We start from the raw sequence: 16,270 nt of genomic DNA on the forward strand, positions 1-16,270 counted from the left end.
AAATAAAATAAAATAAAATAAAAAAATAAAATAAAATAAAAAAGACAGTCCATATGACTGCCCAGGTATTGGAAGGAGCTTGGCTTATTGGGGGAACCAAATGGTGGCCAATGTGATGAGAGAGAAGTGAGTGGAGGTGGCTGGGCCAGGAAATCAGGACACTAAGGAGTATGATGGCCCTGATCAAGCAGGCACTTTTATGTTATGTTAATAATATTGTTTTTCTTTATTTTGAAAGGAACAGGAAGCTGTTGATGAGTTTTCACATGAAAATGACATACAGAATGACATGCTACACCCAAAGGAGTACAAATTTGAATTATTAAAAGATATAGGACCACAATAGGGAAAAGGAATTGATAGCAGGGATGGAGTAGGGTGGAGTAGTGGATTCTTGAAGGCAGAATGGGAGGACGCTCCTTTCATCCATGCAAGAGAAAGCAATGGTCTGCACCAAGGTTGCAGCTGGCGGTGGAATGGGATGAAGAAACTGGGGCAGATTGAAATCATGTTTAGGAGACAGAGCTGGTGGGTGATTGAATCTGGTCTTTGTAAATCTTCCTGAAAGTCTTCAGGCATACCCATTTGACTCTACTGGGTATATAGGTGTTTTAGTTGATTCTCAATAGAAAACAATATTGTGATTATGCCATGTTGTAACCGAGCACAGGCTCAGGTGTTCACTGTTTGAAAAGCCAATAACGAAGATGCAGCACAGTGAAGGGAAAGTGACTTTATTTCTAAAGCTAGCTGTGGAGAAGTGACTGGCTTATGCCTCCAGAAACTGCTTCTAATTTTAAACTAGGAAGAGGAGCTAAAAAAGAGAATTTGGAATGGGAGCCATGCAGGAGGGGTGCTGAATACAAGGTCCGTGTGTCTTGTTCCAGTGGCCATCTCAAGCCGTGGTCCACCAGGAGCGAGGCTGGCATCATCTCAACAATGCCAGCTTGTTGCTTTGAGGTAATCTCTGGAATTTTGCAGCTAAGTCTCCAGGCTTGGTCTGTCTCAAGATTAGTCCCTGGAACTTCTAAGTAAACACATAACTGGATAACAAGCATACAGCTAGATAAATGTGCATGGGGCAAAGGAGTACATGGTGGGAAAGGGAAGGGAGTGGAGTTTTAGAGTGTCTCAAGACTGTATTTTAAGACTAAGGAAGAAGGTCTCTACAGTTATTTATTTATTTTTTATTATACTTTAAGTTCTGGGATACATGTGCAGAATGTGCATGTTTATTACATAGGCATACACATGCCATGGTAGTTTGCTGCACTCATGAAGCCGTCATCTACATTAGGTATTTCTCCTAATGCTACCCCTCCCTTTGCCCCCAGCCCCGCAACAGGCCCTGGTGTGTGATGTTCCCCTCCCTGTGTCCATGTGTTCTCGTTGTTCAGTTCGCACTTATGAGTGAGAACAGTTTGTTTCAAGGTTATATGTTCACTGGGAAGAAAGGAGAAAAAAGTTTTATAATGCATTTTGAAGGTAAACTACTCAGTTACAATGTTACTGCTATTCTCAGACTTTTTAAAAAAATATGCTAGCTTGAAAATTATTTTACAAACAAGAGTAGAGTCTCACATAGTCTTAAAATTGCTGTTTCAAAACAAAAAATTATTCTGTTGAAAAAGAAGTGAGACGCACTAAATGTTCTGTCCACCAAATGCAGCCAGTACTTTGCTCTCACTTGTATATCGCATGAATATCTGCTACTAGAAAGAGATATGGGTTCAGGTACAGATTTACTCCATTTATCTCTTACAGTGGTTGGTTCTTGAAGTTAGGGAAAATATTTTCTTGGGTATGCTCTTGTGCAATTTTTATCTCAGGCAATATTAATTCTTGAGTTGCTTAATGGTAAATGAAATATTTGCATGCTCTCTGCCCTTTTGTTTTATGTATTTTTAAACTTGTGTGCATAGTCCCAACGTTACTACCTTGCCTTGACCTCTAGTAGACAACGTAAAAGAAAGCCTCCTTTATCAAGCTCAACATGTATTGATCATTCACTGGGTAAACAGAACTTTATTCTCATTTTTTTGATTAGGGGCACAGCTTAAAGTTTTCAGCCTCCTGAGCACATCTTCTAGTTTGCTTTCTGTGTAGTATAAAGCAAACAGATATCTGGTCCTCTTGAGTGAAGTCAATGCCTGGGCTGTCTCTAAGCTCAAGGAGAAAGTCCTTCAGGAGAACGTTGTGTGGGATTCAGCTGGTCTGTGTTTCTGACTTACTCTTTATTGCCATTTCCACTTAACTGATGCGAAACAGCCAAGTAAATGATTTTCTTCCACCTCTCCAGGGAATCCAAAGGGCTTAGTTGAAGCATTTATTGTAAGTAAAGTCAAAGTTGAGTGAAGCCATATTTATGGGATGAAAACACCTCATAAATATCTTTTGACAGGTAGCAGAGCCCCAAGAGTTTCGAGGCCATCGCTCAAACCAGGCCATTGAACTGGACAAGACGGAGGCAGGGGCTTTTGGCAGAAGACGGGTGGTAGGGCCTTCGGCCCCTCATACCGGCTGCACTCAAAACAAACTCCCTTCTAAATACGTTTTACCCATTGGCTTTGCAAGCCCCATTTGCTCAAGGGATATCATTGCTAAAAATAATTAAATTGCAATTGTTGTGAAAAAGGTTTAGAATAAGATAGAACTGGAGAGGGCACCTGAGCTGTTTACCTTGTGCAGATTCTTTGATCTCATGCATTGGTGTCCTCAATTGCAAAGCAGAACAATGTCAATAAGGTACATATAGTATTGGGCAGATGATGGTACGTGTTCAAAAAAACAAAAACAAAAATAATAAACATTGCCTGTTACTATTATTGTAATTGTTATTCTAGGGACACATCATTTCTGATTGGTGTCTAAGGGTTCGTTCCTGTGCTAAACCCCTGAATCTTGCTGGATGTACTTGAGCAGTAGGTTGGCTGGTGTGTGTTTTTTTTTTTTTTTTTAATTATTATTATACTTTAAGTTCTAGGGTACATGTGCATAACATGCAGGTTTGTTACATATGTATACTTGTGCCATGTTGGTGTGCTGCACCCATCAACTCGTCATTTATATCAGGTATAACTCCCAGTGCAATCCCTCCCCCCTCCCCCTTCCCCCCTCCCCATGATAGGCCCCGGTGTGTGATGTTCCCCTTCCCGAGTCCAAGTGATCTCATTGTTCAGTTCCCACCTATGAGTGAGAACATGCGGTGTTTGGTTTTCTGTTCTTGCGATAGTTTGCTGAGAATGATGGTTTCCAGCTGCATCCATGTCCCTACAAAGGACTCAAACTCATCCTTTTTTATGGCTGCATAGTATTCCATGGTGTATATGTGCCACATTTTCTTAATCCAGTCTGTCACTGATGGACATTTGGGTTGATTCCAAGTCTTTGCTATTGTTAACAGTGCCGCAATAAACATACGTGTGCATGTGTCTTTATAGCAGCATGATTTATAATCCTTTGGGTATATACCCAGTAATGGGATGGCTGGGTCATATGGTACTTCTAGTTCTAGATCCTTGAGGAATTGCCATACTGTTTTCCATAATGGTTGAACTAGTTTACAATCCCACCAACAGTGTAAAAGTGTTCCTATTTCTCCACATCCTCTCCAGCACCTGTTGTTTCCTGACTTTTTAATGATTGCCATTCTAACTGGTGTGAGATGGTATCTCATTGTGGTTTCGATTTGCATTTCTCTGATGGCCAGCGATGATGAGGCTGGTGTTCTTAAGCAAACAAAGGCAAGAAGGATCTCATTTCACGTAACAAATAGTGAAGGGACCCTGGGAGCAGCTGTCTGCTCCAGGTGACAGTCTAGGAGGGCGAAAAATCTCAGCATTAACAAGCAATTTGTTGTTTGTGTTATACAGGTTTATAATGTAATTTCCACTTGTTTATTCTGGTTTTTGGCCTCTCTTCCCTCACCCACCCCTTAGATTGCAACGTTTATGGAGCCCTTATTCTTCCCTTCCAGTCTTAGAACTGTTCTGATAGAAACCAGTATGATACAGTGTTACAAATCACTGGATGGGGTGTGTGTAAATAAAATTGCCAGCCCCATTTTTGCTCCAAATGATTGTGTGACCTTGGGCAAGTCACTGAATTTGTCTAGGCTTTACTTTTTCCTGCAAAAACTCTGGGCTGTAAGATTCCCTTGCCACTCCTACATTCTAGGAGGTTAGCAGGAGGCAGGTTTTAGTGATCCTAAAAGACCTACTTGTGTCAGATTGCTGTGAAATATATGAAGTTTGAGAGTCTTTTTTAGGCTTTAGAATTTTTAGAAAGTAGCATTCAAACCAGAAATATTGATAAACAATTTTTAAAAGGTGGTTTTCTGTCTCCGTGATGTTTGCATTAGCTGATGAGTGGTTCAAATACATGTCTAATCTGCTTTGCTGTCGAGCTACTTCTAATGGATGTTCTAGACACTGGCGACTAATAATTTGTAATCAAAAGTAAGTAACAGAGGCATTTTGCTTTTCAGTCAGAGGCATCTGTCCACAAAGATGAAATGTGCTATTAGTGCCAAACAAAAACAGAATCATACGGAAAGAGCTGGGAACATTAGCAACAAAGCTTAGGCTTACTTGAGGTATAAATATTCCATCCAAATGCTCTGAGGTAGTCTGCTATGGAATCATGAACTGCCTTTGCAAGTAAATATTTGTGTGAAAATGAAGTTGTATATGTTAGCTTTCAACTTTTGCTGTTGAATTTTTCTAATGAGATTTATGGGAATACTTTAGCACACATATTCAGGCCATGAATGTACCATGATTTTTTTTTTTATGATTTTGGTATAACTGAATTTTTTGTTGTTGTTGCAAAAAGTGCAATGGATTTTTTTTAATGAAATGCAATAGAGCTTAAGTTTCCTCTCATTTAAATTCTCGTGTGTGTGTGTGTGTGTGTGTGTGTGTATATATATATATATATATATTTTAGTATTATCTGATGCGTGACTCAGTAATGGATATATCTGATGAGCAGGTTTTCGTTGCTAGTCTAGAAAGTATTGAGTGGCTTTGTGCATCCTCTGCTAGTGGAAGTTATTGATGATCATGATTGATTTAGAAATATAGACTTGGAAACTCTCATCCCTTCCTGTTTCCATCAGTGAGCCTGCCTCCAGGGCTGACTCTCAACTTCAGGCTTGCTGCTATAGATCTAGTGAGATCTGGGAAACAAAAGCATTGAGATTGTTAATACTGTGTATAAAGTAAGTGTAAATAGGCCTAAAGGAAGGACCAAACATCCGCTTCAGGAGTAAATTGGCATTACACTTAGTGTACAGCATTAACAGATATCTAATGCCTTATTTATTTTTGTATTCCCAGAATCTAATACACTACTTGTCAAGTAGTAGAGAATGAATAATTGCTGTTATAATGAATGAATGTTCAGTTGCCACTTTTTCCCATTGCTTGAGATCTTAGACGTATTTTAGAAAGTGAACTTTCTTAGATAAATGTCCGCTATATAAGATAGGTATTATTTTAATTATTCTGTAGTTGATGCAGTAGCTTTTTGAGAAGTAAAAGTCACTACATTCACTTATTGGAAGTGAAGCATCTTATAGGTAAGTCAAGTTGTTTTAAATCCGATTTTGTAATTCTGAGGTTTATGAGTGCTTTGATTTAGTAATTATTCACAAATAGTTTGCTTAAGTTGCTAAAACTCTGCATCATTATTCATGTCATCTCCCCACACCCCTTGCCCAAGTTAAAAATAAAGCAACATCAGGATAATAAAAGCTTTGACAGGGAAAAATGAAAAATAAAGCAAACATCTCTTCCTATTGCATGCATAGTATTAAATTAGGGTTGCCGGCCGGGCGCGGTGGCTCAAGCCTGTAATCCCAGAACTTTGGGAGGCCGAGACGGGCGGATCACGAGGTCAGGAGATCGAGACCATCCTGGCTGACACGGTGAAACCCTGTCTCTACTAAAAAATACAAAAAACTAGCCAGGCGAGGTGGCGGGCGCCTGTAGTCCCAGCTACTTGGGAGGCTGAGGCAGAATGGCGTGAACCCGGGAGGCGGAGCTTGCAGTGAGCTGAGATCCGGCTACTGCACTCCAGCCTGGGTGGCAGAGCGAGACTCCGTCTCAAAAAAAAAAAAAAAAAAAAAAAAAAAATTAGGGTTGCCATTTCAAATCGTGGCCAGTACTGTGCAAGAGCTATGGAGAGTGTTTATTTTCTCTGTCCTCTAGAACCTCCTTTTTCGTTTGTTTCAGGCATTTTATTGAACACCACACCTAAAATTCAGGCATCCAACATGCTTTCTTAAATGTGATGATTTAGGTTGAATGAAGCATGCTTCTAAACTCATCCAGTTAAGGGTAACTTATTTAAGATGATAAAATTTGCCAACACTTTTCTGATTCTAGAGGAATATGACATTACAGCATTCACATATTTGCATTTCCTGCAAAAACACAGGCAGAAAAAAAGAGAAATCACAGAGCCTTAAATTTGAAAGTGATCTGAGATTTCATCAATGCTACCCTTCCAAGTCCAAAGAATTCACTTCTAGGCCAAAATGTTAATGTGTTAATGTGTGATGTGGCTTAAAATACTTAGATTATTCAACAGCAACTATATTCCTCTCACAAAAAGGGTGGTAAGTTGCAGATACATGACTCTTTACATAATGTTTGTCCAGGTAAACAGATACAGAACTACTGTCCCATTACATCATTGAAATATTTTCTGATAAAGCAACCAGCATGAGTTTTATTAATAGTTTAGAGCTACATTACATCAGTAGTCAAACTTTTAATATTCAAATTGTTCTAAATTTTGTTTTATTTTTATTACTTGGTGTCTGTTTTTGTTCACTAGGCATATAAAATTCTTGATATTTAAAAACATGGTATCTTATGTATTTCTTTAGATTATTTGTGAATACTGTTAATATGTAATACGTAAATATTTTGTAATAAAAGCAGGGTTATTTTGTGTGTGGTAAATTTAAAGGTAATATTCTTCTTCATGCAACTGCTTACATTTTTAATTACTTCTTCTATTTATGAACTTGGACAAGAGATGTAAGATTTCTCAAACTGCCAGTCACATTTTACTTCAATATGCATGTTTTTTTGAAATGGCAAAACCACTCAGGGCTGTGTGATTTTCACTTATGTATGTATTGAAAGTTCATAGCCAAATACAACGGAATAAATCATGGAGCACATTTCCTCTCCATGCCTGAGAAATGCAAATAGCTATAGGTCAACTGCGGAAAGGTCTTGTCTTCATCTCATATGTCTTGTTCGTAATTTGATTTTCATTTATTCCACATGTACACAATTCAGTTTGCACTTGCTTGTTATTTAGACGTTTTTTTGGCTGTCCTCAAAGTTTGCTTTAATATACGGAGGAACTATTCTAGCTGGACTCTGCCTTTTTTTTTTTTTTTTTTTGAGACGGAGTCTAGCTCTGTCGCCCGGGCTGGAGTGCAGTGGCCGGATCTCAGCTCACTGCAAGCTCCGCCTCCCGGGTTCACGCCATTCTCCTGCCTCAGCCTCCCGAGTAGCTGGGACTACAGGCGCTCACCGCCACCTTGCCCGGCTAGTTTTTTGTATTTTTTTAGTAGAGACCGGGTTTCACCGTGTTAGCCAGGATGGTCTCGATCTCCTGACCTCGTGATCCGCCCGTCTCGGCCTCCCAAAGTTCTGGGATTACAGGCTTGAGCCAGCGCGCCCGGCCTTGACTCTGCCTTTCTAAATGTCCTGGCCAAGGCTTATTAACATGCATGTGTCTCACTTTACAAGAGCCACTATCCTAAATTTCCAGGCCAAGGAGTGGGGAGTAATTGTTTACATACTGCCTTTATTACCTGTTCTACTCATACTCAAAGGAATATTGACATATATAACATAATATTGAATTAACTCATATCCAAAATTAATATAGCTTAATATTCCTTTGGTTAATTTTTAGAGTTAATATTGGATATGAGTTAATATTGGATTAACTCGTATCCACATAGGAGATCCTGGCTAAGCTAAGAAACATCTTCAATGATAGCAATTTTAATTACTTAATAGTTATACTTTGTTCTCCAATGATGTAGAAAAAATTTTGCTGTTTGATAAAATTCTGCATTTGATCTTAGCCAAAAGGCTAAGCAATTATTTGGTAAAATTCTGTAAAGAAAGAGGAGATGAAATCTAAGGGAAGAATAATAATTTCTAAAGTTTAAAATAGTAATAATTGCAAATAACCAAAAAAGTGTTAGCTTATTTTAAAAGTGGAAAACTTACAATAAAAAAATAATAAGAGAATGTCATAGTCAAATGCTTTGAAAGTAAAGACGAGTCATTTGGCAAGATATTCTAAATGAATTAAGTGTAATATTAACTTTTGAAGATTGATCAGAAATAGCTCAAGTTTTCTGATCTTACTTTCATTAATCCATGCAAAAAAAATCCTGAGTGGAAAATTGTGTGTGGTTAACACCTAAACAAACAGAGATGAACTGACAGTCATTATTTAAAAATCCACAGTGCTGTACAAAAACAAAAACAAAAACAAATTCCTTTAACTTTATCCAATAACTGTTTTATATCATTCAAGACTAACTTTAGATTTTAAAGTTTGCCGTGTTTGTATATATTTTGAAATATTCCCTTATTGAGTAACTGTGGGAATTTGGGGGTAACAATAAAAATTTTTATGAATAGTCTGACATGATAGACAATGAATAGAATACTTAAACTGAAACTTCTCTAGAACAGTAGGACAGAGAAAGCCTCCCAGTCACTTTCAAGTAACAAGAAACATCTCAATTTGCAAAGTAAAAAATTGTGAGTAATCTAAGAACACATCACTAGAATTGCCGGTGGCTGATTAAGTCAGCCTGTGCTAAGATCACCGTTTTCAATGCATGTTCTCTATACTGTGAGCAGTCTGTGCTGGGATAACAGGCTGGAGGAAGGTAGTGGGCAAACTCAGGGGCATTTTGGTAATGAAAGCTGACCTGCTCCAGTGAAACCTGTCCTGTTTCAGCAAGAGAAGTCTCTAGTATGTTTTCTATGTTTTCTCTCATGAAGTGGCGGAAGACATTGACACTGTAACCTAACACACTATTGCCAAGAATGCCAGGTGTATATGGCTAGAACAGGGATGTGAGGGAGAACTAAGATGACCAGGTGCATTAGAAGCACACCCTTTTGTCCTACTACAGTGACAGATCCTCATTTTAGTGTGTGGCCCCAAATGCAGATAACTTGCTTCTCTGGGGATGTATATGTTTCTTCCTAAATGCATGTGACTACGTACATGTCTACTATTTGTACAAATGTAGTGGATGCTAATGAAAATATTTTTCATGGAGTAATTAAACATCATTTGGGGCAGCTGGTCAGATTCAGGGAAAGAGAGAGAGCTTGTGTATATTAATATGCCTCTTAGGGTCTGAAATGCCTTATGATCATCACAATCCTGATACAGGGACGAACTTACCTAGTTAAGCTGATAAAACTTTTTTTAAAAAAAATTTTAAGTTATGGGATACATGTGCTGAACATGCAAGTTTGTTACATAGGTATACATGTGCCATGGTGGTTTGCTGCACCTATCAACCTGTCATCTAGGTTTTAAGCCCTGCATGCATTAGGCATTTGTCTTAATGCTCTCCCCACCCTTGCCCCCCACACCCCAACAGTCCCTGGTGTGTGATATTCCCCTCCCTGTGTCCATGTGTTCTCGTTGTTCAACTCCCACTTATGAGTGAGAACATGTGGTGTTTGATTTTCTATTCCTGTGTTTGTTTGCTGAAGGATGATGGTTTCCAGCTTCATCCATGTCCCTGCGAAGGACATGAACTCATTCTTTTTTATGGCTGCATAATATTCCATGGTGTGTATGTGCCACATTTTCTTTTTTCTTTTTTTTTTTTTGAGGTGGAGTCTCGCTCTGTCGCCCAGGCTGGAGTGCAGTGGCGCGATCTCGGCTCACTGCAAGCTCCGCCTCCCGGGTTCCCGCCATTCTCCTGCCTCAGCCTCCCGAGTAGCTGGGACTACAGGCGCCGCCACCACGCCCGGCTAATTTTTTTTTTTTGTATTTTTAGTGGAGACGGGGTTTCATTGTGTTAGCCAGGATGGTCTCGATCTCCTGACCTCGTGATCCACCCGTCTCGGCCTCCCAAAGTGCTGGGATTACAGGCTTGAGCCACCGCGCCCGGCCACATTTTCTTTATCCAGCCTATAATTGATGGGCATTTGGGTGGGTTCTAAGTCTTTGCTATTGTAAATAGTGCTGCAATAAACATACGTGTGCATGTGTCTTTATAGTAGAATGATTTATAATCCTTTGGGTATATACCCAGTAATGGGATTGCTGGGTTGAATGGTATTTCTGGTTCTAGATCCTTGAGGAATCACCACACTGTCTTTCACAATGGTTTGAACTAATTTACACTCCCACCAACAGGTTCAGATTACATATTTAAACAAATGAAAGGGAGGAAACTTTTTTTCATTGCTGTTGACACAAAATGTGATTACTTACTGTCCTTGTGAAAAGAGATATGATCAACTTTCTGGATAAGGCCTGCTGGTATGTCTGTATATCAGATGCAAAAAATATGATAAACATGAATGGGCAGCTCCCTCATATGTCCATTTCTTGGACTCTTTCCTACACAAATGAATTAGTTAATTACAAGATCTGGCATGTTACAAGCTAATGTTGGAAACTTTACCTGGAGTCAGTACCTATCAGAAATCAAAATGAGTACACTTCAAGGATTCTAGGGGCAGAATTTCCACAGACAATTCAGTGCTGCTGCTTCTCTTACTACCTCATCTTTCCCCTGCACCCCATTGTTATTTTCATGCAATTCACTCTGCAAGTACTAACCAAAACTGAGGGCGATTATTTTGAAAATGAAAATAGGATACTTTGACAACTTGCAATGTTAAACATATCTCTTTTCTGAGCTTCTTAGAGTATGAGCTGAAGGACTGGAAATATGAAAAATTCTACTTTATTAAAATCCTGGCTTTAGGGTTTTTCTTTTAGCTGAAACACCACCTCAGTGGAAAGTATTAATATTGAGTTAGATGTATAGGCTTTGGAACATAGTAGTTATAATGGTACAAATCATTTGTTAAATTTGTATTGTCTGCTTGACACATTATATCATTTATCTTCAGAACATTTCTACAAGTCAGTGCTTTTATTATCTTCTACCTTATATAGGTGAGGAACTTTCTAAGGCTTAGAAAGTTGAAATAATTCATCCAAGTTTACGTTACTGATGGAATGCTTATTTCAACAAGAGTGTCCACATTCTTCACCACTAAATTATATTGTCTCTGTTCCACCAAAATTCATAATTTTATACTGGTTGTGTTGGAAAATGTGTTAATTGACTTCTACTTCTCTGTGAATTGCTGAATGTAATCTCTGAGTAATTAACATCCTTGGTTTTCTGCCTGTAGGTCCCTGGGGAAGGTGTACAGGAGACTGTGGTCCCGGAGGAGTCCAGAGTCGGGCAGTGTGGTGTTTTCATGTTGAAGGGTGGACAAGTCACCTGTCTAACTGTGGTGAGAGCAACAGGCCTCCAAAGGAAAGAAGTTGTTTCCGAGTCTGTGACTGGCACAGTGACCTCTTTCAGTGGGAGGTTTCTGACTGGCACCACTGTGTCCTCGTTCCTTACGCTCACAGCGAAGTCAAGCCTCGGACTGCAGAGTGTGTGACAGCTCAGCATGGACTGCAGCACCGGACGGTGCGCTGCATTCAGAAGTTGAACCGAACTATGGTTGCAAATGAAATATGTGAACACTTTGCCCCTCAGCCTCCTACAGAACAAGCTTGTCTCATTCCTTGTCCCCGGGATTGTGTGGTATCTGAGTTCCTACCATGGTCCAACTGTAGCGAGGGATGTGGGAAGAAATTGCAGCATAGAACTCGCGCGGTCATAGCTCCTCCTCTCTTTGGCGGTTTGCAGTGTCCAAATTTGACTGAGTCAAGAGCCTGTGAAGCTCCCACTTCCTGTCCTCTTGGGAAAGAGGAATATACATTTAGCCTTAAGGTTGGACCATGGAGTAAATGCAGACTGCCTCATCTTAAAGAAATTAATCCAAGTGGAAGAACTGTTCTGGATTTTAACTCTGATTCAAATGAGCGAGTCGCCTTTAAACATCAAAGTTACAAAGCACATCATCATTCGAAGTCTTGGGCAATAGAGATAGGTTATCAAACCCGGCAGGTTTGGTGTACAAGAAGTGATGGACAAAATGCTATGTTAAGGTAGGAGACCTTTGATGCTTGTATTTGATTCACCTAAAATATTTTATTTTATACAATTTTATAAAGCTTCTTAGGGAAAATGGCAATCAGCTTTATAATTTGGGTTTTTAGAAGTTTCGTGTAAGAAATTTTTAATTTCACTGGGAAGTTTTCGAAATTGTATAGTTTAGACCAAGCTGTATTCTAGCATTCTTGTGTGATTAGTAGTGCAATTATATGTATAGGGTAAGTCACGTATTTCTACATTTTATCAAGACAGTAACCGGTATGAAAATAGATCTGCCATTATTACGGTAATAGAAGACTGAGAGGCTTCTCATAATGATAAAAAATCAAGTTCAGTTTCAAATTTGGGGTATGAATTATGTAAATATTTTTGTTTTTCAAAACATTTGTGCTTTAAAATTTTGTTTTTGTTTACTTTTGTTTTCACTATTATCAACATTCTTTGACATCTGTGTTGTACATTTTTTATACTAGCAATAATACCAAAAAGTTGTTCCAAGAGTGCTTTCTTTGACATTATTTTGATAAAGATGTTAACCTGTGCAAGCCGTAATTAGAATGACCTACTGTGGAAGACATAAACTATTAAAAGCAATAGCTTAGGTTGCAAATTTATGCTTGTTTTATTTTAAATTGTAGTCTAAAACATCATGACATAAACTCCTAGAAATATATTGAAAGTAATATTTGCTTAATTTCCCCCCAGGGACTCTTAAATGAAGCACTGGTGTATTACTAAGTTTCTTTCAAATTAAGGTACCTTTCAATAGTACTTAAATTACCAAACAACATAATGCTTGTCTTTAGAATTAATCATTCTCATCAGTTGCTGCCTTCTTGGGATCTACAGCCAGCCCGGAGATACCCCGAAGACTACCACTGTTGTTTATGAACAAATGTGATGATTTTTTTTTTGTCCATTTGACTTCCCAAATGAGTGTATTTTATCCTTAATGCTTCATTCTGATTTATGCCATATGAAATTGGCAAGTCCATTGAAGAATGATTTGCAGCTTTTTATTGCCTACTTCTTTGAAGCCCAGATTAAGCAAATGATTCATGCAATTTGTTTGAATGTGTGTGGGATTGTGTAAATACATTGTTTTCTTAATACTCCATACTGTATTGCTGAAGTGAGCATTACATAGAATCTTTTCATTTTGTTTGCACATCTTTGCAATGTTTTTCTTTTTTAATAGACTATTTTCAGATCAATTTTTACATTTTCAAAAAAAATGAAAGTACTGAGAGTTCCTGTATACTCCCTCACTGTCTCCAATATATAGCTTTTACCTGTTATTAACATCTTGCATTTGTGTGATAGTTTTGTAAACAAGCATTTTATAGTTACATACACAAACATTGAGTGCATAACACAGTTCAAATTGTGTTCCCCTCCCCACATTTATGTATTGAAATTCTAACCTTGAGTGTGATGTTTTTAGGAGGCATGGGGCCTTTGGGAGTTAATTATGTCGTGATGATGCAGTTCTCATAGAAGGGATTAGTGTGCCATGAGAGCTTCCTCTCACTCTCTTTCTGCTATTTGAGGGTACAATGTGAAGTCAGCAGTCTGCAAGGCAGAAGAGAGACCCCACCAGAATGTGACTATGCTGGTGCCCTGGTCTCAGACTTCCAGCCTCTAGAACTATGAGAAATAGATTTCGGTTGTTTTTTAAGCCATCCAGCCTCTGGTACTTTGTTATAGCAGCTGAATTGACTAAGACTAACTGTTATAAAAATAAATACCATAATTTGGGAATTTAAATGAGAAATTTATTTCCACAGTTCTGGAGGCTGGAAAGTCCAAATTCAAGGTGTGTCTTCATTTAGTTCTTGATGAAGGTTGTCTTATTGACTTAAAGATGGCCATCTTCTTGCTGTGTCCTCACATGGTTGGAGAGAGAGAAAAAGGAGAGCACTCTGTGTCTCTTATTATAAGGGCACTAATCCCATCACAAGGGCTCCACTCTAATGACGTGATTACATTAGAAAGTTCCCATGTTCAAAATGCAGGTTAGAGTTTCAACATTTGAATTTTGGAGGAACACAATTCAGTGTGCAGCAGGTACATTTGTTATAATTGATGATCTAATATTGATACATTACTATTAAAAACTATAGTTTACATTGGGATTCACCCTTTGTATTGTACATTCTATAGGTTTGACAAATGAATAATGACATGGATCCACCATTACAGTACTATACAGAATAGTTTTACTCCCCTAAGTATCCCTTGTGCTCTATTTACTGATCCTTCCCTCTCTCCCTGAGAACCCCTGGCAACTACTGATCATTTTACTGACTGTCTCCTTAGTTTTGCCTTTTTAAAAAATGTTGTACAGTTAGAATTATATATGTAGCTTTTTCTCGTTGACTTATTTCACTTTGCAATATGCGTTTGTTTGCTCCATGTCCGTTTGTGACTTGGTAGCTTATTTCTTTTTTATCACTGAATAATATTCCATTTTGTGGTACTATAGTTTGTTCATTCACCTATTGAAGTACATCTTGGTTGCTATCAAGTTTTGGCAATTTTGAGTAAAGCTTCTGTAAAAGTTTATGTGTGTATTTTTTTGTGTGTGTGAACACAGATTTTCAAATCACTTGGGTTAATATAAAGTAGTGCAATTACTGTATGATATAGCAAGAGTATGTTTAGTTTTGTAAGAAACTACCTAGCTGTCTTCCAGAATGGTTGTGCCACTTTTCATTGCCACCAGCAATTAGTGGAAGTTCTGTTGTGTCATATCACCAGCAGTTGTTGTCAGCATTTTGGAGTTTTGCCATTCGAATAGGTGTGTAATGGTATCTCGTTGTTTTAAATTGCAATTCCTTAATGACATGTGATGCTGAACATCTTTTCATACACTTGCTTGCCATCTGTATGTATTCTTTGATAAGGTATCTATTCAGATGTTTTGTGTATTTTTTAATTGAGGGTTTTTTTTTTTTGAGCAAACGTTCTCTTATTGTTGAATTTTAAAAGTTATTTGCATATTTTGGATACCAGTCCTTTATCAGACATGTGTTTTGCAAATATTTTTGACAGTCTATGATTTGTGTTTTCATTTTCTTGACAGTATTGTTCACAGAGAAAATATTTTTAATTTTAATGAAGTCGAACTTCTCAATATTTTTTTAAGGATCATTTTTTTGGTGTTGTTTAAAAATATCACTAAACCCAAAGTCAACTAAGCTTTTCTCTTATACTTTCTTCTATGAGTTGCATAATTTTGTTTATTATATTTAGGTCTGTGATTCATTTTGAGGTTTTTTGATGAAAGGTATGGGGCCTATGTCTGCATTCTTTTTTAAAAAGGTTATTATATGTTCAGTTGTTCCAGCACCATTTATTGTAAAGAATATCTTTTCTCTATTGAGTTTCCTATGCTTTTTTGACAAAGATCGGTTGACTATGTTGGTATGAGTCTATGCCTTCAATTTTTATTCCATTTTACTATTATTTGTTAGTAACACAGTGTTATAAGTAATGTAGTTTTATAGTAAATCGTAAAGCAGAGAGGTGTCAGTCTTCCTAATTTTTTCTTCTTATGTGTTGGCTTCTCTGAATCTTTTGCTTTTTCATATAAACCTTGGAACTACTTTTTGATATCCACAAAATAACTTTCCAAGATTTTGACTGGGATTGCATATAATGTAAGATCAATTTGGGAAGAACTAATTATCTTGATAATACTGAGTCATCCTATTCTGGTACATAGGTCATCTCTCCAGTTATTTAAATCTTGTTTATTTTGTCAGGGTTTTGGAGGGTTTTCAAAAATATATAACTTGTACATTTTGTGTCAGATTTATATTAATTTAACTTTTTTGATGCTAACATAAATGGTATTGTGTTTTTAATTTCATATTCCAATTGCGTATTACTGGTGTAACAAGAAAGCAGTTAACTTTTTATATTAACCTTGTATCCTACAACTTTGTTATACTCACTTATTATTCCGAAATTTTCATTACTGTAGTTGTTGACTTTTTG

General features: G+C 37.7%; 1 protein-coding gene across 3 annotated transcripts in view; it reads left to right on the top strand.

Annotated features, from left to right (window-relative positions):
* The window catches only part of THSD7B (thrombospondin type 1 domain containing 7B), a 907,474-nt gene that overhangs the window by 273,394 nt on the left and 617,810 nt on the right, over positions 1 to 16,270 (top strand). For all 3 annotated transcript variants that reach the window (XM_065525431.1, XM_074008583.1, XM_074008582.1), the window contains one exon: positions 11,451 to 12,261. In XM_065525431.1, coding sequence (XP_065381503.1) covers positions 11,451 to 12,261 — 811 coding nt within the window. The remainder of the gene's footprint in view (positions 1 to 11,450; positions 12,262 to 16,270) is intronic.

Source organism: Macaca fascicularis, chromosome 12, assembly GCF_037993035.2.
Source record: "Macaca fascicularis isolate 582-1 chromosome 12, T2T-MFA8v1.1".
In the NCBI taxonomy this organism is placed as follows: domain Eukaryota; kingdom Metazoa; phylum Chordata; class Mammalia; order Primates; family Cercopithecidae; genus Macaca; species Macaca fascicularis.